This window comes from Columba livia, chromosome 2 (assembly GCF_036013475.1).
Source record: "Columba livia isolate bColLiv1 breed racing homer chromosome 2, bColLiv1.pat.W.v2, whole genome shotgun sequence".
Classification (NCBI taxonomy): Eukaryota; Metazoa; Chordata; class Aves; order Columbiformes; family Columbidae; genus Columba; species Columba livia.
The window spans coordinates 107,896,885-107,921,717 of NC_088603.1; the positions used below are offsets into that span (position 1 = coordinate 107,896,885).

General features: G+C 38.3%; 1 protein-coding gene across 13 annotated transcripts in view; it reads left to right on the forward strand.

Moving 5' to 3' along the window:
* The window catches only part of PIEZO2 (piezo type mechanosensitive ion channel component 2), a 310,595-nt gene that overhangs the window by 162,089 nt on the left and 123,673 nt on the right, over positions 1–24,833 (forward strand). For all 13 annotated transcript variants that reach the window (XM_065053117.1, XM_065053123.1, XM_065053121.1 and 10 more), the window contains 3 exons: positions 5,121–5,283; positions 19,486–19,696; positions 22,322–22,535. In XM_065053117.1, coding sequence (XP_064909189.1) covers positions 5,121–5,283; positions 19,486–19,696; positions 22,322–22,535 — 588 coding nt within the window. The remainder of the gene's footprint in view (positions 1–5,120; positions 5,284–19,485; positions 19,697–22,321; positions 22,536–24,833) is intronic.

Here is a 24,833-nt window from a genome sequence, read left to right on the forward strand (position 1 = left end):
ATGTTCCCAGGGGACCCTGCTTATGATTCTTGGGTCTGATTTGCCTCCAGTCCAAGTGCTTACAGTTACAGATGGAGCCCATGGGAATTGTGCTGTAAACATATGCGGTGATGCATGAATTACTCTGTATTATTAGATCCACTTGGAAATATCTCGTCTCACTGTGGCCAAACAAGATGAATGGAAGGTATTAGCATCTGTGCATCTCTTCCTTAGTTTATCACTTGTAAACTGTTAATACAGGGTTACCTAATTGTAATTTTCTCAAATCAATTAACTAGAAAGTAAACAGGTACTATAGAAAACTTCTAAAGGGAGAAAAAATAGTGCAGTATGCAGCAAAAAAGGCTTTTGAAAAAAAATTAAATCTATGATAAAAAATAAAGATTAAAATACTTTGTTTAATTACTATTCAATATAAAATCAAGTTTTTTACGAGGCTTTAGTGTGGAGGCATTTTTTGATATGTTGTTTAATGTAAGCTTAACATTGTGATATATTGCTGATGCTGAATTAATTTGAGTGCGGTTTGAGAAAGACTGGTTGTTCCTTTTTTCCTAGTTTATTTTTGTTTGTAACAACATATTAAATATTTAGGGTTTGAAGACTATTGTTTTGTGTTCTATGTGTGGAGGATTTTGTGCATTATTGTGCAATTTGAATTCTAATAGCTCTGCTGCTTTTCTGGTTTTAATTCTGTAAACCTGAAATAAAGAGGAAGATAATGTGTCTGCCTTTCTGAAGAAATGAAATCAGACCAGATAAGGCAGTATTAACACTTGACTGTTCACGAGAGCTTTGTGCACTCAGTCAAAGATGAATAGCTCTAATTGCTGAGAAATTCTTATTGTAGAAAGGAAAAAATGAACATTTTATCTTCAGAAAACTAAAATGGTGATTTCTAGAGCACCAAGAATGTAATGTTTAAATTGTACTGGCTTCAATTCTTCAAGGCATTTGGTTTTTGTTTAGCTGCTAGTCAGTGTAGATGAAGTGCAGTTTTAACCTGTATGTCCACAGCTAACACTATTCTCAGGGCAGATAAACTGTGAAATTTTACCTAGTAGTTTGTGTAGCACCAATGAACTTTAGAAATGGACCAGGGTTGCACAGTCCTGGAAAAATTCTGTATAAACACAGAAGATGAAGATGATCTCTTTCTAAAGTAGTTTAAAGTACACAGCTAAAAACAGGGAAACACAGACTGAGGAGGAGACTGCTGTATTAGTGGTCTGTTGATATGGTAAAACAGTTTCACATGTTGATGCAAGTCATAAAATCACTTTTGTCTCACTAAATTTATGTTTGCTTACGGGAGAACTCTTGCAACCCTAACTGCAGTAGACCCTTGTTTAAAAACTATGTCTAATGTAATTTACTTGGTAATGGGAAGGTAGAAAAACACTTAAAATCCCTACCTTTTTTAAAAAATTATTTTTATTGTGGGGGTCCTGTTTTCTTCCACATCCTGTAAGAAAAAATGAAAGAGGGGGAAAATAATTCTAAAGCTGCTGTTTACTGTATTGCATTTCAGAAGACGTCTCTGGCTGAGTCATAAGCTTCAGTCAGAGGTACCTATTAAAGTTGCCTCACAGGTAAATGATTTAGTTTAGGTTAATAAATGATGCTGTACTAGTTGTAGATCAAGGGCTATGACCAATTCATTGTACACTGTGATTCTTGCAGGGCTTACAGTTGTTTCTCTAGGAGATCTCCTGAATAGTTTTCCTGTGCTTCTGTTTAATCTTCATCGCCAGAGACCCTCTTTTGGGGCAAATAGCACAATGCATAGACTGTTATCAAATGCAAAATATGACCATGTGTGAATGCGCAAATAAAGTGAGAAATGTTTGTGGAATGACTGCAGTATTTACTGTTCTTTTTTTGTACTGCCAGAGATAACAAGTGGGAATAACTGTTTTTTGTTTTAGCTGTTGCTGTGAAAATCTAGGGAGCAAATTGCTTGGGGTCGAATGAAGCAGTTTATTATTCTGCTTTACAGAAGAATATACATTTCTCTATTTTCAAGTGATCTTTTGTTTCCTTTTTAATTATCACACTGAGGTCAGTTTGTTTTCCTTTTCATGGGGAGATGCGGACAGCATGCGTTTGTGACTGGTTTTGATGAATGAACTATTCATGTGGTTAAGTATCACTGTTCAGTCTCTCTATTGCTAGTCTGAACTGTGCATTACATCTTTCATAACAACACGCTAAATGATTTATTTTGGAAGATCAGAAGCACTTGGTTTGGATTAGTGGAAAGAAATGTGATCTGTGACAGAGGCAGAGCTCCCACCAGCATCTCCCCTTCTTTGAAGAACTGGGATATGCAGAGGAAGACCCAGCGTGGCTCCCTGGGAGTACAGTGTGAGGAAGGAGAACCTGGTGCAACTAAGCAGCACTGGTACTTGAAGTTTACCACCTTTTAAATTACTCATGTGTGAGTGGTTGAATCCGATGGATTTACGCTTTAAATTCAGAAGTGGTGCAAAATGAATTTTAGCTAGGACTTCACACCTGTGTACAGAAAAAGCTCACTTACAGAAGTATTGCATAAACGTAATCTGTTCAAATATTTTTCAATATGGAGCTAGCAAATTTATACTCTTCTTACATTAATTCTGGGTTCAGGTTTTTTTTCAACTCTAAGAAATGCCCAAGTAATGGTTTCAGTATCAAGAATTCAGAATTTGTTGCCACTTACTTAGTAAAAGTGCTTTAATAGGCACATTTCAGCATAGTTATTAGGATGAGTGAGACTAAATCATTATTGTTATTGTCAGTCCTGGGTACACTATTGTTGGGAATTAGGTTCATTAAACATGTAATTTTTACTGCTTTCTGCTAAAGGAGAATGTGTAGATTCAGTGCGTTGAGTAGCTAATCTTCAGTGACAGTAAGAGCTAGAGTGCTGCAAAATGAAATGACGTGTCAAGCCTGAATTTTCTGTAATATCACACAGATCAACTATGCTGTCATATGCCAGTTGACTCTACAGCGTGCTTTTCTTGATGCAGTGGCACAGGAAACATGCAGGCAATCCAGCAAGGACTTCATCTAACTCTTTTACAAATCTTTCAATGATTTAATTTTTTCCTCTGCTTCATCATAACATGAAACCATTAGCAAAACATTTTCAAACTACTTAGCTACCACATAGTGCATGACCATTCGAGCTTATTCTATAACAGCAAAGAGCATCAGAACAGGAAGATTTCTGGTTGCATGATTGCAGTTTCTTTCTTTTCCTTTTACAAGAAGCTGCAATTTCAAATCATAAGTCATTTTCCTTAGGCAACAACTAATTGCTTTGTTTTGTGTCTATGTCTGAGCATGGGGAGAAGAACTGGCACTTGAATTTTCCCTCTTCTGTTTAGAATCAATTCAGTAGTACTTCTGAGTCCATTTTATAATTGTGCTGCAGGACAGCATCCCACAGACCTGTACATTGCTCACTACTTCCTACTTCACTACTACCTGTTGAACAAATATTAAAGCTAGCTTTCTGGTCATTTATGTCATTCCCACTCAGGGCATAAGTTATTTTGCAAGATAGATGGCAGTGGAAAAGCTGAGTCAGCAGCAGTGGTGGAAATGCAGGTTTTGATCTTGGACATAGGAGCAGGCCAACAAGCTTCCTGACAGTGGTTGTATCATAATCACCTGAGGGACTTTTTAGGTACTTACTCAAGATCTTCAGTGAAGCTTAGCACTTACTGGTAACTCCTTCACAAAGAGCTGTTTTTTTAGGCTTCAAAGCTGCTAGTGCTAAAAGTGATAAAGGCCAGAGGTGATCTCTTCTTTTGCATCTACAAAACAGCCTTCCTAGGTTTTGTACCAATTCGGGCTATGAAGAACTAGTCTAGCGCACTCATCTAAGCCCAAGGAGCTATACAGATGCCTCACATGTCCTCAAAACTGATTATAAACATAAAGCCGTATAAAATCAATTAAAATTGGAGCTGCATATTTAAAATTCATTTAACTTCAAGATGGGCAGGGATATCACAGAATCACAGAATGTTAGGGATTGGAAGGAACCTCAAAAGATCATCTACTCCAGTCCCCCTGCCAGAGCAGGAACACCTAGATGAGGTTACACAAGAAGGCGTCCAGGCAGGTCTTGAATGCCTCCAGAGCAGCAGACTCCACAACCTCCCTGGGCAGCCTGTTTCAGTGTTCTGTCACCCTCACTGAGAAGAAGTTTCTTCTACTTCAAATAAATAAGATTATATCCTCTCATTAATAGTCAAAAGTTCTGTAAGTCTGTTCAGCAGCTTAATACACTGTTCATACTGCCACCAAATCTGAATCCAAGTTCTCCATTTTAACAGTGAACCAAATTCAGACTCCACATCCAAAACCATGAAGTCGTATTTCCCAACCTAAACAATTAAATCTCACAATGGAACAGTACAATTCCTTTTCTACACAAAGTTCAACCAGCCTTACAAATCTCTTGAAAGAAAAGAAGGATTTTCTTGGTGGGTACTTAACCCTTTCTCTTTAGTATTTAAATATTTGTACTTAAATATTCATTTTTAAATACCCCAGTAGATATTTAAGAGGTCTGTTTGAATAAAATGTATTAACAGTTAATGTAATAAACTATATGAAAATATTACAGACTTTCTGGTTGTTCCTCGGTGTGCCAATATTGAGTGGGGCACACACTCCCCATGATGTCACTACTTAGGGGTGATATGAATGCTGTTTTTTCTTTGCTGACCTTCTTGTTGGGGCTGGACCCTATTGTCCTTGCAAAAGATGTAAATAGAGGGATTGGGATTTACACACATGGATCTTCTAGGAGCTCAGCTGAAATCTTTCTTGTTGAATTTGAAGATCATGCCTGTTTTGCTCTCCAAAAAATTGATTCAGAATTGGGTTAATCAAAATGCTAGGTATGGCTAAAATACTAATATGTGAGCTATCAGAGCAAAAATATGTGTCTGTCTAGAGCTCCTTGATGATTTTCATATTACCTGTCTTCTGAAGCTTTCATATTACTGGAGTTTTGGAGGCTTTTCTTTGTCCTGAGTTGAGTTTCTGTTCCACTGTCATTTGGAAGTAACAATTTTTTTGTTGTTCTTTTTTTTTTTTTTAATCCCATACAGTGTGAAAGGAGCAGATGCTGGCAACGTGATCAGACTATTTGTACCAGATATTGGGATGTTCATCGCTAGTCTGACGATATGGCTCATCTGCCGCAACATGTTTCAGAAGCCAATAACTGAAGATGCAGCACAGTGCAACATGCAATTTGAAAATGAGGAAATGGTATTTAATACACATTCTATCTGTAAGGCTTTTAGCTAATAGTGAGCTTTGACATTACTGCCTGAGAGATATATTCTAAAATGGTTTCATGACGATTGACTATGTTAAGAAGTGAATTTACTTTCTGGAAACTAAACAATTGTTTTTAAAGTGGAAAAGTTATGTATTATTATATTGAGAAAACACAACAGAATATGAAAAGTGGTAAATATGTTACTGAAATTTTGGCACATCCCTGCCAGTTTTGACTTAAGAAATGATCATGACAATTTATCACAAGTGTTTTCTTCAACAGAGCTGCTGTTTAAGTCTGACAAGGTTGTTTTGCTACATATATTTCTCAGTTTCTTAGATATCACCCATATTTCCAAACTTGTTATCCAAGAATAGCAGCAGCATCTGAGTGATTATCAGAAATTACTCTTAGGAGAAGGGGAGAAAGGCTGTGTATTACGTTCATGGAAGGAGTTGTCTAAAACTGTGGTCTTAGTGAGAGAGCTTTAGGATAAATTTGGGGAATGGCTTAGCTAGAAGTGTTACTATTTTTGTTGTGTATTTTACTAGTGGGAAGAAGAATGGCAGAGATATCGAATGCAGAAGAATCCACAGAAAGAGGGAAACAGTTTTATAATATAAAAACCCACAGTGGAAATTTAGCCCAGGGTGCAGAGAATTTCCTGCTACTAATCGTATCATGTTTTTTATCAGACTGTCTAGTGTGCCTTGTGTCTTATTCTCTGTCTTGTTTTACATATGAGTGGAATGTTTTTTTCTTTACTCTCAGAACTCCATTTTTTAGGGGAGACAGTTGCAACTTGCTCATTTCAAACAGAAATTGCACTTCAAAGTGGGTCAGATATTTAGGGGGATCAGCTGCCCATTTTGGTGCCGCTATAGAGGGGAAAAAATGCCTCTCTGCTTGTTGCCATGTCGTCTGGATTGCGGTATTGCCAGAAGCTAGTCGAGTTTCTAGCACGTGAGAGATCAGTATCTGGACTGTATTTTATACTCAGTTGCAGTTGTACTTCTTACAGGCTTTCCTGGCAGCTGAGGATTGCCTGAGATTGCAGCTTTCAATTACATGTTGGAGGATACGTAGACCTCTGTCTGATGAGTGGACACAAGGTTTTGCTTTGTCTCCTGGAAGCCAGTTCTATCGGCTTTAAATCTGCTTTATCACTGGAGCTTTGCAAAGTGGAGTTAGCAGCAGGCTAGAATCTGGAGCAATACCCATAAAGGGAGACATTTGAAGTATTAAGAGGTGTGGCTAATTGGCATGTTTTGTGTTCAGCCCAAAATGGGTTCTAACAGACTTCTTGGTAGCCCGTGGTCTCCTGGAAAGAAAGTATGCACGTACATAAAACAGGAGTAATCTGATGGCAGAAGGTCAGAAGACAAAGAGAAGGGCATGCTTAGGTTCCTCTGAATCTAGATGATGATGTCAAAATATTCACTTTTTGTTTGGTTCGGAAGTGAGCCTGAGGTTGAAGTGAGCTCGGTCTTCCAAAGAGGATGGTGCTGGCTTCCAGGTGGGATTCAATACTCATTTGCCTGTAATGCAAGGAAAAAAACTGAGCTAAACCCACTCATTACATAGCACAGAGTATAGTTTTAAATTGGGTTGGTCCCAGACTGGCTGCCAAAGGCAATCCGTCAATGCAACTAAATGGGCCAGAATATTCCTCAATGGAAGAGCATGAGGGAGAACAATGAGAAAACTTTGACTGCAAAGAAATATTGATACTGGGCAATTAGAAATCTGGGTAAATATATTTTACTTCTTCACATCAAAACCCAGCTAATATTCTTTATGTTCTGTAAACTGTATGCATGTTATAAAATATTTAGTGAACACAGCAGCTGTGTTTACATTTAGTGACAACTAAAACAATCACAGTTTGGTTTTTGTTTTTTTGGTGTTTTTTTTTTTTTTTTTAAAGGGATAATAGTTACTGTCATGTGAAGTGATCCCCAATGCTTTAAGGAATTCTGAACTTCACAGCTGAAATGATGAGTCTGCATTAGGTTTTTGAAGCATTTAGTCTCCTTGTTTTTTAAAAACGGAGTGAAATGGAGAATGGAAAATCAAATACCTATTAAAGACATTTTTCCAAACTTCAGCTTTCTCTTTCTAGGTGTCTGCATATAACATCCTGGAATCATTTCTACTAGTTAGGAGGAGGCTGCAGAAGCAGCTGAATCTGCTAGGAATATGCATTTGGCAGGACTGACTGTAAGGAACCTAATGCATGTGTAAAGCACGCAGCTGAGTGTCTGCATTTGGAAGAACATTGGTATGATCTAAAATGAGTCCAAACTGTGTGGGGTTTCACATGATAATTTTTAATTCTTCCTTGGTAGAGTCCACTGGCAAAGGAAAAATTAAATAGGTGATAATTTCTTTGAATTCTGCATTAGCTCACTGATACACGTGGCTACGTGTTGGTGTGTCTCTCTACCAATGCTGTAACTCCATGGAATTAGAAAATGTGAAATGAGTTGCAGCAATAACTGCCCTACAAAAAAATGCTTTGGGAAGTGTTGAGATTGGTACTGTGCCTCCAAGGGAAGTAGACCTGGCTTTGTTAGACCAGCCCTGTAGCCATTTCCAGAATAGAAGAGCTTTTCCTAAGAGTCCCTGCCACAAGTCATCAGAGATTCATGGTACAAGATTTTGTTAAGAATCCATCAGCTGACTCAGACAGGCTCAATGGAGCCGTAAGAGAGGTGACTTTTCAGATTGCTAGATGCCGAGCCACAGATGGCTCTATAAATCAAGAAATCAGCACTGTGACTTCCAGGCAAAAGCAGAGAGTTTGTCTTGCAGCTTTACCTCTTTGCATGAAATTGTTTACATTGAGCAATTCTCAGACCTATTTGCTTTGGAGGAGAGTGAAATACTATGGAAATAGGTTTAATTCAAAAAGAAGGGTTGATCTATCTACTCTTTCCAAAATTTATTTATAAGAAAACCTGCTAAACAATTGTTTTAATACTTCTAAAAGTGACCCTTCAAAGCTCTGTGTGAATCCATCTCATTTGAGTTGTTCTATGGGCATGCTAAAATAATGCCTGGAGTTGAGTCGCAGTTTGCGATACTCAATTTTGTGCTGTACTTTGTCATGGCAGAAACCAGCTGTAGAATACAATGGATCACATTTCTTGTGGGTTGAGATGCAATTCAAAATAACAAAAAGTACCAGAATCCAAATTAAAGACAAGAAGGATTCATTGCAAAGTTGTTATCCTTCTTCATTACACTGCATTCAACTTTAAGGGAAATAGATCTCCATCAGAAAAGTGTATTCAACAGAACAGAACTAGGGGGAGGAGGTTGTAAGGCAGTGAGAGACTCTCAATTATTTGTAGGTAATGCTATCCCAGGAATAAGCAAAGAGTGTGGTTTTAATTAACAGTGAGTCATGAAGTAGAAAGGTCTGCCAGATACCAGGCTGCAGTCCAACTCATTACCACCCCTAAATGGTTGCACACTTGGAGCAAGCGTGTCTGCAGGCCTTTTTTATTAGGGCTCAGAAAATTTAAAGCAGGTGAATTCAGCTGGAGACAGGCCCAGATTGCAAATGCCGAAAAGCACGATACCAGTCACAAGGTGTAAAAGGTGGAAGAAAATAAGAAGGAACACTTAACTCCCAGTTGTAGCTCACAGTATGATATTTTTGATTTGGTGCCGATGGTGGTTTATATGCCAAAATGCAGATACAGTATATACAGCCTGATAGGTATTAGAAAGGAAGTAACTTTTTCTTGAGACTGTGGATGTGTTGCCTAATATTGTAAGTGATGGGGGAGGAAAATCCTTCTGAGATTGCACAACTTAAACTTTAGAAGAGGTGTTGATCTTAACTGAAATATATAGTTGTAGTCTTCAATGCATCTTCTCCCACAGCACTTGCTGCTTTGTCCATTTGAACTTGTTTCTCATCCGTGCTCTTCCAGAAAGCAAACGGGACCACCGCTTGATCCTGGAGTCTCTACTGCTCCTCTTTTCTGCAGAAGGCAGGGATTTGTTTGGCATCTTAAAAAACAAAAAGAAACAAACAAAACAACAACAACAACAAAGAGGCAATTGTTTTAAAATAAATTAATGTTTGGGTAGAATGTGAGGAGACCTTGGCTTTGAGTCAAGATACTAGACTGGAGTCAGGAGGAGCAGCATGGTTCTCACTTTGGCCACAAACTTGATATATGTCCTCAATCCTATTACTTCATCTGTCTCTCAGTTTCTGTGTTCCTTAGCAAATACAAACAGTAATAATACTCACTTTCTTAGCTTTATCTACACCTACATTGGGCACAAAGCGCATCAAGAGCTGTTTTCTGGTCCAGGTCTCCAAGTGTGACTACCATATATACAGGACAGAATAAAAAGGATGTGAAAGCTACACATGTCCAATGTCTTGTCCAAGGACTTACTAATCTGGAAACTACCCATTTAGACCAGTACCCTCATCTTGAAAGTAGCTGTGACTTACTGGATAAGGACAATAAGCAAGTAAGGGAATATCCTTTTTCCGCACCTTCAACATTACAACTTATCCTGATCTCTCCTAGTGAGAGACTGGCTTTAGTCCTAAAACATGTGGTTACAAATCCCTTCCAAAAAATGTTGTTGTTAATTATAGCTACTCTGTATAATCTTGTTAAACATATAATTATCCAGACCCTTTTAAAACCTCATTAATTTCTTGGCTTCAGTGGCGTCATGAAGCAAGGACTTCCACAATTTAATAAGTGCTCTCTGATTTTATTTTAAATTTAACACCCTTTAATTTTATGGAAGGTCCCTTGTATTACATGTTATAAAAGTGAGTGAGATGGTATAAGGGAAATCAAATGTATTTATTATCTTGCACATTTATCCTTTCAGAGGTAAGCAATCCCTGTTCTTCTTTTTCAATTTACTTTTATAATTTTCATTTTTTTCTGAACCAGCTGTAGTTCCGCGGTATTCTCTTGAGCTACAGGGAATATCAATGCCTCAGCATTTCAGGCAAGTTCCTTTGAGCTGTTTACTATGTGCCCATGAGCCTGTCTAGATAAACATCCCATTTTTCGTAAAGCCTGTGATGGGTATATTTTTCTGAAGATGATTTATTATATTATATTCTCATAATTTGATTTTATTTTACCAGTATCAAACAATCACCTTAGCTCTCACTGACATGGGACCCTTTGACCCTGATTTTTCTCAACATCATCTTCCCATACACAACTTCTTCTCATGCAATATTTGCTTCTCTTCAGAGACGGCAAATGATGGCTATTGTGGGAAACACTAAAGGTGATAAAGAGGGAAAAATAACTTCCTAGAGAGGGTTGGAACTTCTTTGCTTCTTTTAGCTTCCTGATGACACCTCTATTATTCCTCTTCTTTATTCTTCTCATTGTCATCTCTATTTGACAGAGCGTTGGCTTATTTTTTCTAGTTGGTTATAAATATTTCTTTGGTTTTGACTTCTGGAGGACTGGTCCAAACTCAGTTGGTCTTAGTGTGCTTTGCATATGGTGTAAGTAGGATGTAATATCTCGTTTCTGTGGGAGATGTTTGTAATGGTGAAGTTTGCCAGACCTTACCCAGCTGCCTCCCTCAGCAACAATTCTAATGCATCTCATCTTAACAAGGGTCAAAAGTTTACAAGTTACATTAGCTTCTTGGTTTGATGCACATGTCTTTGGATAAGTCTTAACACAAATAGGTAATTATGCTACAGCAGTGCCTCAGCTACATAATGTTTCATAGTGCAACACATTACATATTACCAAATGCTGTTTGGCTGTTCAGCATGAAACTTTAGTGTGCACCTGTCCTGTTTTGGTTAGAAGCATGACGTGATGAAATTCTTCCTGTGACACCTCTTGGCTGGGTTTACTGGTTTGCTTTTCTAACAGTCCTCAATTCCAGATTTTGAGATACAGAGGTGTTAACCAGGAGATGAAAATCTTTGGATGCTATTGCCTTTGGACAGACTAAGTGATGAATAACTCTTGGGCCACAGAATTCAGTCTGCTGCTGTTGCAGGAAGCTGTATCACACAATTCCCTCTGGAAGGTAGGAAGCACCCTCTTGAAAAGAGCGCAATCTTCATTCATCCCATTGGTCCTGAGAGGATCCTGTTCTGTAATTTTGCTTTTCTGGTGGTTAGAAAATGTCTAATTTAGATCATACATGTATTCATAACCCTTTTTAGTTCTTCTGCTCTTTTGCTTCAATATACTGTTTCTGTCTTTAGCATTTATTTGTTTGATATTTTGAGATGAAAAAAAACCAATATTTCTTTAAAGTTTGTTCTGCAAGATGAAAGAGGTCATTTTGGATCCTCTTGTAGATTAGATGTCCTGTTCTCCTGTTCATCCCAGCATCTGTGTCTCTTCAGAGTGGTGCTGGAGAAGTACCCAAACCACTTCTGTATGAGCTGAGGCAATACTGCAAATAACTACAGCACCATAGTTGGGTTATTTACTGTCCTACTTAGCAAGATGGATAATGGTATAATGTATATATATCTCTTGCTCAAGGAATTACTCCATACATATAGGTGCTGAGCTGCTCCACATACCTGCAATAGCTCATTTAGAGTTTGTACTGAATTGTGCCTTGTAGTCATAACCCAACTCTTCCTATTTCCTTTTCACTAAAAAAACGTGTTTAATCATCTCAGGCCAAACCACCAAACTCTGCCTGTGAGTTCCTCTCTCTTTTACATTTGGCTTGTATTCCTGACAGCTTTTTGTAGTCAAGATGTGAAACTATATTTCCATGCAAGCCAAGTGAGTCTTTTGCTGAAATCGCTTGATGTTTGCTCAGGTGCAGTAGGTACATTGGGAAGTGAAATAATCTTTGGCCCTCTCAGTACAACATCTATTGTATTTGTGATTTAATGAGTTGCCTTCCTGTTATCCTGCTGCAGAACTGTGCTTGTCCTTATTCATTTTTTATTTTTCATTTCCTCTGAATCTCTGAATGCATCTGTCCTTATGTGCTTCCAGTAAATAGCTGGTAATGAATGATGCTTTCCTACAGGAGGTTTTACTATGGAAGCAAATGTCATTCATTACTATCAAACACTGCAAACACACTGAAAGTTATTTCTGATGGTACATGGCTGATGAATTCATCTTATACTGTGTAGACATTCAACCCAAGCTTTAGCACACTTCAGATCTATCAGTGATAAAATTTTTCATTAACATCTATAGGACTCACTTTAGGATTTTTCCTTTCAGTGTTTGAGTTATGTAGCATAAATTCTAACATTCTGTTTCAATTCTAAAATGCCTTAATCCCATTGATGTCACATTTACAAAAATGTTCTTTGCAATTGTCTCACACTTGATGAGTTCAGCTCATTTAGCAGGGTCTTCCCTTGGAGTCACCCAGTGCCTGAGAGGGTGGATTCTGAGCTCTGAGAGTAATTTTATTTTTCCATCCTGGCTTGGAGCCTGCATCTCTCCTTCCACATGCACCCCCTGTGCATGTCTGGAGTGGTGTTCCCCTTGGGCTTTATGTGGACCCACCTGAGCAGCCTTTAAGCACCACATGTATCTCAAGCAAGATGACCTTAAAATAGATACTTTTGCTAGGCAGTCCCATTTTTGTAGAGCTCAAGTAGAATGACATGTGGGAATTGTTGGTGTGGAAGTGTTCTGTATCTCTTCTGTGTCAGAAGAAGCAGGGAAATCCACTCCTCACATGCTGACACTTTCAGAAGAACTGTGGAGTTCTTCAATTTCTTGCAAAACTGGAAATTCAATAAATGATTACTTTAATGTGCTTTAGTATTGACTGCAGGTTAAAACTACAGTCATTTACATCCCATTAAGGGCTCGCAGTTCCTTTGATGGTAAAACAAGTAGCAGTTAAATTTCTTTTCCAGCTTTTATAGTCAGAGCTGAGTCTGTCTAAAGAATATTGTGTTATCTTGATTAGTTTTTCTATATGCATTTTTATGGTATGTGGTATTCCTAAAGGCAGGTAGGTAATGAATTCTTCCTACCCCTGTAACTGTCTCATTTCTAAATATAAACATTACAGATTTTTTTTTTTTTTTTTGGGGGGGTGGGGGAGGGAGGTGGCAGTGGAAAAAGCTTTTTGAGCAAGCTTGAAAAAAGGAACGCAGTCATGTTATGGTATGTCCCTTCTAGGTTGAATGCACCAGCTTAGGCACTATGGAAGAAATTGAGAGAAACCAATGCAATGATAGAGAGAAGATCTATTTCTATAGTTCTGCTGGCACTAATATGGTTGAATCAAATAGCTTGTCTCAAATGATTGCTAAGCCTAACTGTTCAACATAGTATTAAGGTTTTTAAAATTAAACAGAAGTCTAGAGATTTGGACATAGTAATGGCTTGAACATATTTATTAAAGATGTCTAATAAATTACATCTGTGCTACTCTATCACAGGTATGAAATAAAAATATGATATCTAATTAAAGGTAAACAAATAAGTGTAGGAAGTGATTTCTTCATTCTCTGCCAAAGAGAGAATCATGGTTTTACAGTAATAGTGCCAGCAGGAGGCCAAGAGTGTGTGCCTCAGGGCCTGCAAACTGCAGGGCAGCAGGGAGATTCTCCAGCCCTCTTTAAATAAACTGGCCTGGCTACCAGGAGCAAGGGAGTATGTGCGGAACTCTGAGGTGCTACAGCTACAGTGATTTCTGTGGAACTTGACTAAAATTTCCAGAAGAAGGTCAGTATATGCAGTCTGCATTGTGGCTTGCTCATTGTCATCTTCTGACCAAGTGGGCTCACCTATATTCCCTGCAAATCAAACCAGGCACCTTCAAGCTAATCTAGATCTTGAAAGCACTTCTCTGGTATCTCCAGCAATGTACAGCTCTGTCCTCATGTCAAACCTGTGTCCCTGGTCTCTATTTGGGTGAGGCTGCTGTGGGAGCAGGTTCCAGGGAGGAGCAGGCTCTGGGAAGTGGCTGTGTGCTGGGGTGAGCCCTGCAGCCCCACTGACAATTCAGAGGCAACAAGAACGTGTTTAAATCACTGAGCTCACGCATTGCCCCTCAGGAGGTTGTTGTTTCAGGCTCCCCCTCGCAGAAGTGCTTTGCAGAGCATAACTGCAGGTTGCCTTGGGAGCAACCGAATTGCTGGCTGCATTTCTGCCACCTGCAATCCAGACCCTTGGAAAATGAAAAGTGTCATCTTGACATTAAGTTTAATGATGAGGCTCATCACTGCGTCTCTATGACTTTTGAAATTTCCACATAATACATAGATAAATTGATAGATTGATAAATTGAGCTGACACAGCAGGATCCCTTTAACCTTTGTTAAAAATTCCAGAAGCAACATGTTAGAAACAGTTGGTGAACTTCACGTAACTGCATATTTTTCTCAGGGTTATTTTTCATTTTCTCACTCCTTTCTGTTTGTTTCCTGGTTCTGACTGGAAGGAAATGTCAAAATACTGCAAAAGAGGCTACTTGTACAGCATTTATGAGCCAACTGGAAAGAGGAAGCACCTGAAATCTCATGAGAACATGTTTTTGTGAGCTTAGCAGTATACACTTGAGAGATCCCAGTAATTAATGCAATGCATTCACAGGGGTGGGAGTTGTGTCCATTCTGAGACTTGTATATCATTAGTTGTAACAATTCTGCTTAGTTAAATGTTGTTGCTCTCATTATTTGAATTTTTGAAGAGTTTCATTCATGTCCTCTCTAGAATCAAAAACTCAATAAATGAGCACATTGGTTTTTACAGACACAATACCATTAAATGTAGGTACAAAGCAAGGAGTGTTCTGAAGCAAGAATAGATTTTTGGTTGGAGTTAAAGCTTCCTGTTAGTAAATGCATAGCTGGGACTAGAGGATATCTTTGTGTAGTACTGTTTATACTGTACCAGATGAAACATTTAAAAGTTGGATGTTAATAAAGCAGCCCTCAAAGTAGCTAATGGACATTCTGGCCCTGGCCACAATAGTAGCTGCCATAGCTGCCACAGAGGCTGTACTGTTTCCTTGCCTGTTCTCTGTCTCCATTTGGCAGTTTAAAAAAGCGTTGTACAATAAATACTCTCGAGACTTCCACACGATTACTGAAAAACCTAAACTGCATTTAGTTTGTTTATAAAAAGTCCTGAGGCCCTGCTCTGCAGAGCAAAGGTCGTGGAAACATATGTTTATAGCTTCACAAATGCTCTATACTCCTTGAATGGAGGAATTTATTTGATTTAATCAGCATCCACAGGGATCCTGTAATTGCATAATAAGTCATTTATTATGGGAGTAAAAGTATTTTTCTAACTGTAGCCTATGTAGCATGGGTTTGTAGCTTTAGACTAATCCACATAGTAAAAAGAGCTTTGCAAAACAGTCTGACTGGAGTAATGGTGTTCCGTGATGAGCGCGTACTTGCAAGCCTATTTAATCATCAGAAAGTGTTAAAACAACAGGCACATTATCACCATGTTGGATGTAAGAACTGTTCACTGTTTGCCTGCCTTCAGCAATTTGAAGTGCTCAATGTGAGAAACTGGAAAGCCGTCCCAGATAATCCAGTTGGTGGGTGGTGAATATGAGTGGGGGAATCCAAAGTTTGTCTTTTCTACTTACACTGGAAGGTGGCCTTTCCGCTACTACAGGACAGGAACATGGCATTTCAGCCACTTGACTACAATTTGGATACTGAATTACAAACAGGTGTATTTGTGTACAAAACTCTCATAGTCTCTCCACTCAAATAATCATTGACTGGGTCATGAATGACACTGCTGGGAGGTAGATGGAATAAGGCTAAGGCTAAGGACTAAGGCTTCATCCTTCAAAGCTCTTGGAGACAAAGGAGTGAGAGATGTGGAAATGAACCCACCTCTTCCAGAGGCATGCTGGTGCTAGCCCTAGTTTCTGAAACCAGGCAATCCTTGTGCAGCCATATCATGGATAATTCAGGCTGTGCTGAAAAGTTGCAAAACAGTTTGTATCTGTTCTGGAAAAGCTTCTGAGACTGCAGTTTATGGTTGTTGATGATGATCAAGTGTTCCCATTTCCTAGTTTGTCTTAAACCCAGAACAACCATTGAAGAGCCCCAACTCCAAACAGAGTTTTAGAAGGAAAACTGGAAATCAGTTTGGTGTTTGCTGAGGTTCAGAACACTGAGGCTTTCTTTCCAACAGATGATGACCTCAGTAACACTGTAAATAGGTTATTCTGCACTTCCCATGTTTGTGAGTTCCTAATTTTTTAGTAGAACTTGGAATTCATATTTTCATATCTAAATAAAAGTGGAAACAGAAGGAAAGTTAACTTACTTGGTTTTGCTTTTAGCTATACTTGAAGTGTGTAAGCCTCAGTCCATGGAAATTTTGGACCATCATCTCCTTCTCAGCCGTATCCTGGTCCAGTGAAATACCATCTTTCCTATGCTTCTCCCTGTGCATGCTGTGTCATACATGCCAATACTAGATTATTAATACTGGACTGTTGAGATAAAATGTAGCCTGAAGGTCCTTCAGATCGATGAAGCAGGAGTGACTAACCTGGTCGAGTTAAAAAATTATGGTCCTAGTTGTCATGGTAGGATAATCCAAAGACGCATTTTGTGGAGATTAAGGTGTGAAATTGGGCATTTGGCACCTGAGCTGAGGGACGCAGGTAGCGGGAAGAGACAGAAAAGGACATCGAGTCCCGCCTTTCACTGGTCTGTTTTTATGTGATTTTCTTCTGTGTCCTCTTTTTTGTTTTCTTATTAGAAGGTATTGTGTATTTTATTCCAATTTATACTTAAAAATATTTTCATTTTGTTCATTTTTCCCTCAAGAATATTTTCTGCATCTATGTGGGTAACATTTTATTATTTGTGACTCTTCAGATTTTTATTTCCTGCTACTGTACTTGTATAATTAAGTGCTATCTCAGCCATTTAGATAGAACTCCCATTGAGCTTAAGCTGTAATAAATGTATGAATCCTGCCTTCGTGTTCAGCGTAGATTCATGGTATTCATAGAGATATGAGTCCTGACAATCTCCCATGGAATAACTTATTTATTTTGAAATTATTCCCATACATTTTCGTAAGTATTTCCATGTTTTAGGGCATATTGTCTTCAGCTAATTGAAAGCACTAGCTGAAGAAACAAGGGTCTCCTTCACGCAGACCCATGTATAGTAGGTGTGCCATTTCATAGCCTTTAAACGTCCAGCTGTCTCATTCTCTTTCATTTGGGATATGAACACTATTGAAGGTTTCACTGTTCGCTGGTCATAGTAAGCTCAAGGCACAGAGCACTAAATCCAGTCCAGGAGGAGCAGGATCAGGCCCAACAGAACTAGATGAGGAGCAGGTTCATCCAGTAATTACAGCACAAACAGAAGTGATTGTAACTTTTGGCATTTGTATAGCTTTTTCACTGAAACAGCTGTGGCAGAGGTAAGAACATAACATAACATAACATAATGGTTTCTGAATATTTAAGTAGTTCCTGTTTAGACAGAAGCTGAGATACAAGCAGCAGTGATGAACAGACAGAATGCCTCTTTGTGCCACGTGGCTTGAAATGTGATGACTGCATGCTTGGGCTGCCATCTCCTCTCTGTTATTTTGCATAAGGATCTAAAAAATCCTATGTTGGGAGCTGTGTAAGTGAATGGTGACAATAAGAAAGCAATTGAAATACTAGTATACTCTTGTTTATAATGGGTACAGCTAGTGAAACAGACGGATATGTCCAAGAGAAAGGTAGATTTCCCAGATCAGCCCTACTGTATCTGATAAGTATTTAATTGTCTGTAGAGTAGATACTCTTGAGAATAATCAGGCCTTCTATGGGAATTCACAGCATTGTTAATGCTCCAAAGTAAGAGGAGAAAGTTGGCACCAGGCTTAGAGGTGAAATGAAGGAGTCCACAGGGACTTCTGTTCTTTTGGGAATCCACATAACAAAATGGTACTGAAGAATTTGGTTAAGTAGGCTGAGAGTTCAGCTGTTCCTAATGCAATCTTATCTGTCGATGTGGAATTTTTTGCTGCCAAAGGTCACCAATAAATATAAAACTGCTTTTCTGATGAAAAATACCTATAGTCTCTTACTTTCACATGCAGAAATACTGCTTGATCAGAACTAATGTTAGCTAACACAAGGTCAGATTAGTGCCAAAGAAACTATGCTGTATTGCACCAAGAGAGAACCTGGCTCCAAACTGTTACTTTTTTGTTAGTTTGTTTGTTTGTTTTTAGTACACGCCTATATGTCTTTGAATGACTAATTTTTCCATAAATTGTATCTCTGGGTGGGCCTCCTGCTGATCCTGCAGATTCTCACAGTGGGTTGAAGATTTGGTGTGCATCACTCAATAGCTGTGTATGTGTTCTGGTCTCCAAGCTACAATGGAGACTTGATGGCGAAGGGAACTGCCAATTCCTAACAAACTTCTCAAGTGTGAGGGGCTTTTGCACATTTCCTTCTTCTTTTTTTTTTTTCCATTGTGTAGTTCTGAGCCACTGGTCTCATTTCCCCCACTAAATTGTTACAGATCACTCAAGCTTTCACTGTTTCTCTCTTGCTTGCTTTTTCTCCTTTTTTTTCACCATCAGATGATTTTGTCATTTCTCATTCTCTACTCGAGCCTCTGCTTAGTGTATTTTTTTCTCTCCAAAACTGCCCTTCAGTCACCAGTGAACTACCTGTCCATTTATTTCAGCCCTTGTTGCCTAGTCTGACATCACCCCTAGTCACCCTATTCTAGATTTTGCATTTAAAATCTGAGAAAGGTTTCACGGGGAAGAGTTTGCAAAGTGAGATTGTTGAGGAACATCAACCAGGAAGGCACTTGTGCTTAGTGACCGGAGCTTATACCTGAAGCCATTGAATGAAAGAGGAGTTGTAACAGACCGTAGATAGCAAGGTGGACGAATGCTGAGCAAACCAAACCAAATTCCATATAAAAATGAACAAGCAGCCTGTTGTGTGCATGTAGGAGGACTGAAGTCTTTCTCAGAGACAACCCTTAACATCCTTTTTTCTTGAGTGGGAGCCATCAATGTACAACTATAGCTTTAGCACATCTTTCATAACTCTCTTATTACTTGCACAGTCAAAGATTATAAGAAAACTTTATTTTTAAATAACACATACGTGGTTTCTAATTTCAAATTCCTTTGTGCTTCCGTCTCTCTCTTTTGCAATCTTTTTTTTTTTTTGAATTTTTTCCCCTTCCTCTTTAGGCTCTAAGAGACAAGTTAGAGCCAGATGATGCTTTGATATATGAAGAAGATCTGGATGATGAAGACTGTGGTGAAGCAGAATTTGAGGAAACCATGAAATTGAAACTGCTGCGGAGAATCGCCTCTCTAGCATCCAGACTGAGGGAGTTTATTGGCAACATGATAATCACCACTGGAAAAGTTGTTGTTACAATTTTACTTGGTTCAGCAGGTTGGTGCATTTGAAAAATTTCCTCCAGAGCCCATTAGATTATGCGCTTAACAAATGAGTTTTCAGCGCTTTGGCACCTGCGGGAATAACAATGGAAATTTTTAAGGGAAAAGAAATTGCTGCTGATTTTATTTAAATTAACTTTTTGGCAGGCCTTGGAATATGCTGAGTTGCTTAATTCTTTTTTTACTAATACTGTGTGGCCTATCATTCTGTATATGAATTTCACAGTTGCTGTTATAACCAAATGGTAAATCGTTGCATATTATAAGTGGCTGTATATTTTGTATATATATATATATATATATAATCATGTAAATTCATAGATTTAAAAAAAAAGAAAAAACTGAAAAGATTAATAGGTTGACCATGTAGTGTGTAAAAACAGTGACAAGCAGGCTTCATGTAGGGTTTTGATGTGGTTGGTAGAAGTAGCTGTTTTGATATAATATAGCCAACCCTTTTATATGACATTTGATTTAGTACCACATAATCAGCTACAGCCAGAATAGAAGTGTACAAAATCACTGTAGGTTACAACTAATGTATTCAAAATTGGATCATGCAATTGTAAATTAGTGTTTATCTGCCTATTCACATGTTTGAATGGAGTCCTTATGTATGAATTATAAGTACAAGTGTAAATATAATGATAATATACTAGTATATGAAGTGTAAAACAATAGTACAAAAAATATTTGATAAGGAATGACAAGGACTGGTCAGGTGTGGTCCTTTTAGTAAGGTATGATTATCTGACAGCCTTCCATGTAGCCAAATGCAAAGTAATGAATCTAAAAAAGGGAAAAAGTAGGTTATGTGGATCACCATGGGGCCTGACATCAGGGAAGAGATGCCATTAAAAAACAACCAACCAACCAAACAGAACAACTTGATGCCATTCTGAAGTTGCATGGGTGAACATCCCCCAGGAGAGATGAAGCGAAAGGATCACACAACACTGTTCGGAAGAGAGTTACAAAAAGGGCTTGAGGTCTGGGAAGCCTGTATTTCAGACAAAGACTTTGAGCTTAATTAGTTAAATACTTCCTTACTTACTGTGCCAAGAAAAAAAAAATATATATGAATGGTGATTTGATTGCAGCCTTAAAGTACTGATAAAGGTAGAAAGTACCTCAATTTTTTTAACAGACATCTCATCTAGTAGAAATTATAAGCCAATAGTTAAGTGATAAACATAGGCAATTTCAGACCAGAAATAGATTTTGAATTTTTCACAGCCAGAGTAAATTACCATAATGAACAACTTATTTATGGACATAGTGGAGTCTCCTTCTCCTAAACTGTTTCAATAAAGACAAAGTATTCCTTTGAAAGAAGAAAAGAAATAGTTACAGACTTGAAGAAGAAATTGCTGGGTAAAGTTTTACAGCCCCTGTCGTTAAGGCAGTCAGAATTGATGATCCCTGTGGACCTGTCATGCTTTTGAACCTGTGAGCCTGTGGAAACGCCAGCAAGTTACACACTGGGGCAGTGACGAGGCACTCCAGGCTTAAGACTTAGCCTGAAGTACAATGTGAAAGGACTTGATGGTGAAATTCAGGCAAAATGACTGTGGATAAGAGTCCTTACAATGCCTGGATTCAGTCCAACTGGGGACCGACCCCTGGAGTGCTGCCCCCCAAAATCACCGCAAGCCAGCACTTTGCAAGGTGCACTCCTGCTGGAGTGGCCGTCCCGGCTGCAGGGCCAGTGTCCATACTGGAGCCACGGGCCTTCTGGAGCCTGCAGATCTGTCCTGAGGAAGGTGGCTCCTAGGCACGCTCCAGTAAAAAAAAATAAGTTGAGGCAGGAGTCCCTGTTGCTTTGGTCCTGTTACTTTAGACGCTCCACTGGACTGCCGTGCGGCATGTAAGCTCTCTTATGTTATTTTCTCATGATTGTCACTCTTGGACATGTCTCTTTCCTGCTTCCTCACTTATTTTGTAGGCCACTTGCAGAACATCGGGGCTCTTTCACCAGTTAGACATTTTAACAAGAGAAATACTCTGCTGCCTGTGCAAGCGCAAAAACTATATATGTATGTAACACAGCAGAGTCTTTGTCATAGATAAATTACAAGTTGCTAAGAGTTAAAAATATCAGACATTTACTGAATATTCGCTAGATTTTGTCTTGATCTTTTATTTTCAGTTTATACATCAGGGTGGGTCTTTTTGCTTTTAATAGCTCAAGATATCTCAACAGTTATATGAGAAGGCTTTTCACTGTTCACCCATTTGTGCCATTTTAGCGTCTTGTATTTAAAATTCATTTTGGAGTCTGATACACTAGTGCTCTCAGGCACTATTGGCTGGCCTGGCAGCCATGCTTCTGATTTTCTCTGTGCTGTGAAGCATCTTTACAAAGAGAAGATTTCATCTCAGAGAAAGGTCTGGAGAGAGATTGTGTACTAAGTGCTAAGGTATGGCTGAAGTGAATTGAACAAAAACAAAAATCTTTTTCTTCTAGTCTCAAAGCTAATAGTTTTAAGAGCTAATTGTAATAATTAGCATGAACACTAATGGGATTAAATTGTTTGATACACTTCTTGTCAGACTTAAGTTTTAACAAATGCTGATATTTCCCACACTTTTCCAACCCTCCATGTTTTTGTCTTTACAGGTATGATGGTGCCATCTTTGACATCAGCTGTGTATTTCTTTGTATTTTTGGGCCTGTGCACATGGTGGTCCTGTTGCCAAGCATTTGATCCGCTGATATTCAGCTGTTTGTGTCTATTTATGGCTATATTCAGTGCAGGGCACTTGATTGGACTTTATCTGTACCAGCTACAGTTCTTCCAGGAGGTCATTCCACCAAAAGATTTCTACGCCAGGTGAGCAAAATTCCTTTTGTGTTCAATTGTGGGCATATGATGTGATGCTCTTTTATCACATGTTGTTGCAAATGCTTTTTCACATAATGCTTTGACAAATTTTATGCGTAACTTCATGTTCAGTCTTGGGAGAGTTGAAGGATTTCAGACTGAATGTTTTTGGATGATAGAGTGAAGTCCCACCCAGACAATCGTATGCAGAGCTGGGACTAGTTAGGAGGGGAAACTGACTTTTCTTTTGGACAGAGTGATACTCAGATGTGAATGAGAATGATTTCGCTAAGACAGGAGATAAGAGAAATCAGCGGCAGCATTGAGGCAAAGGCAGTGTACATGTGCATACTTCTGGTAGAGGAAAATAAATGCTCTGAGGTCTAATGTCATAGTGTCTTAACTAGGGTGAAATGAATGTGTGGTGCCAGCTCTGTGTGCAGGGACTGAGGGCTGCTGTGGTACTTCACCTGCTGTGTTAGTACAGAAATTCTCGGTGGTCATGCAGAATGTGCTAGTCTTATGTTCCTATTGACAGCTACATCACTTAAGGCAAAAAGCAGCATTTATACTTACTGCTGCAATAAATATTGATTGGATGTGATTTCACTGACTCTGTAATATTTTTTTTACATGCTTTTATACTGTAATCTAAAATAAGACTAAGTGATGGGAGTAATGGGTGTATTTTATTCATTACTATTTTTTTTTTCCTGCTAGATTACTACTTTTATTTCTGCTGAATTATGATTACAAGTTGTTTTCATAGTATGTGGTTTTGGTGCCATGGTAATCCTTACATTAAATGAAATGCAAACCTTAACTTTATTTCTAGTAAGCCTGTTTTTCCTTTTAAGTATTATGAGTTGAATGTAAAAGGGTATTAGATGTACTGGGGAGAAACAATTAATTATTTATATCTTGATGCACTTCCTTGAAAACAGTAAAAAATGAGCTGCTTAGCTACAGTAGCTGGTTCTTTCATACTTCTTTAATACTTTTTTTTTTTTTTTTTTTTTAGTACAGGTTAGTAGATGTGTGTTTTGTAATGTTGGAATTGCTAACTTGAAGAGGCTGATGGGGGGGCATAATGTTACCTGAAAGACAGGAAAAGATCTGCTTTGTTTATGTTCTTTTGTGCCACCTAGAGGTGAATGGATGATTTCTACTACCAAGTAGCTAAAATTTTCACAGCTTCCCTAAAACCTTTATATTACTCTCTCCATATATTAAGAAATAACACATGGCTTCAAAATTCTCAACTATCATCTCACAATGTTTTACCACTGGACAGCAATAACATTTTCTCAAGGAGAGGAAATACGTATTTCATACCATTTTGCTAGAATACATTAAACTCTCTTCAGCCTGTGTAACCTCATCTAGGTGTTCCTGCTCCGACAGGGGGATTGGACTAGATGATCTTTTGAGGTCCCTTTCAGTCCCTAACATTCTGTGATTCTGTGATATGCATCATTTGTAAAAGTATCTTTTTTCTTTTTAGCATTTTATTATTAATTCTAAAACACTTTAATTTTTATTTACTTTAATTAATTTAGTTTCAAACATATTTTCTGCATTTAGTTATATTTTGGCAAATAGTGTAATTCTACATTTTATGATAAAATTTCGTTCAGCACAAATATGCCGCTTTAACTTAGTCACTAATTTTTTTAATTAAAAAATTGCAAATAAGTTGCCCCTGCCTCATTGTTGAAAGATAAAGCTCATTCAGAGTTTGAATTAAGAAAAGATCCATTGTTGGACTTGGGAGTATAGACTGACCTTTTGTAAGCAGAAAAATATGTTATCTTCTTGGAGAATTTCTCTTGAATTGTACTGTTGGGTACTTTGCCTGTGACACATCATATCGCGTGAGGAACTGCTGTTCCAAATTATACAGGAAATTATGTTTGAATATACAAGACGCTGATGACAACTCAACAGGAGGTGCAGTAAATGTATCTTCCTTGTTTCTTTTATGGCAGTTGTTTCTGCTGTGGAGTTACCTCAATCTGCTTTCAGTGAGATGTGTTTTAAGAGCATCAAGACAGGTGTTATTGGTGCTTGGAAATGCAAGTCTGAGTGTGAGGAAAAACCCACTAATATGATTTTTAATGATTAGGGTAGGACTGGTGAATAAGTAGTGGCTAGAGGAGGAAAATGAGAGACACGTACTGGAATGGTGCAGAAAAAATATTTTAGCATTTTTCATCCTAGAAGAAATTTGATACCATGCTATTTTATGCACCATGAAGCAGAGCTAAATATGCAGAGTTCCCGTTAATACTAGTGGGTGGTTTGCAT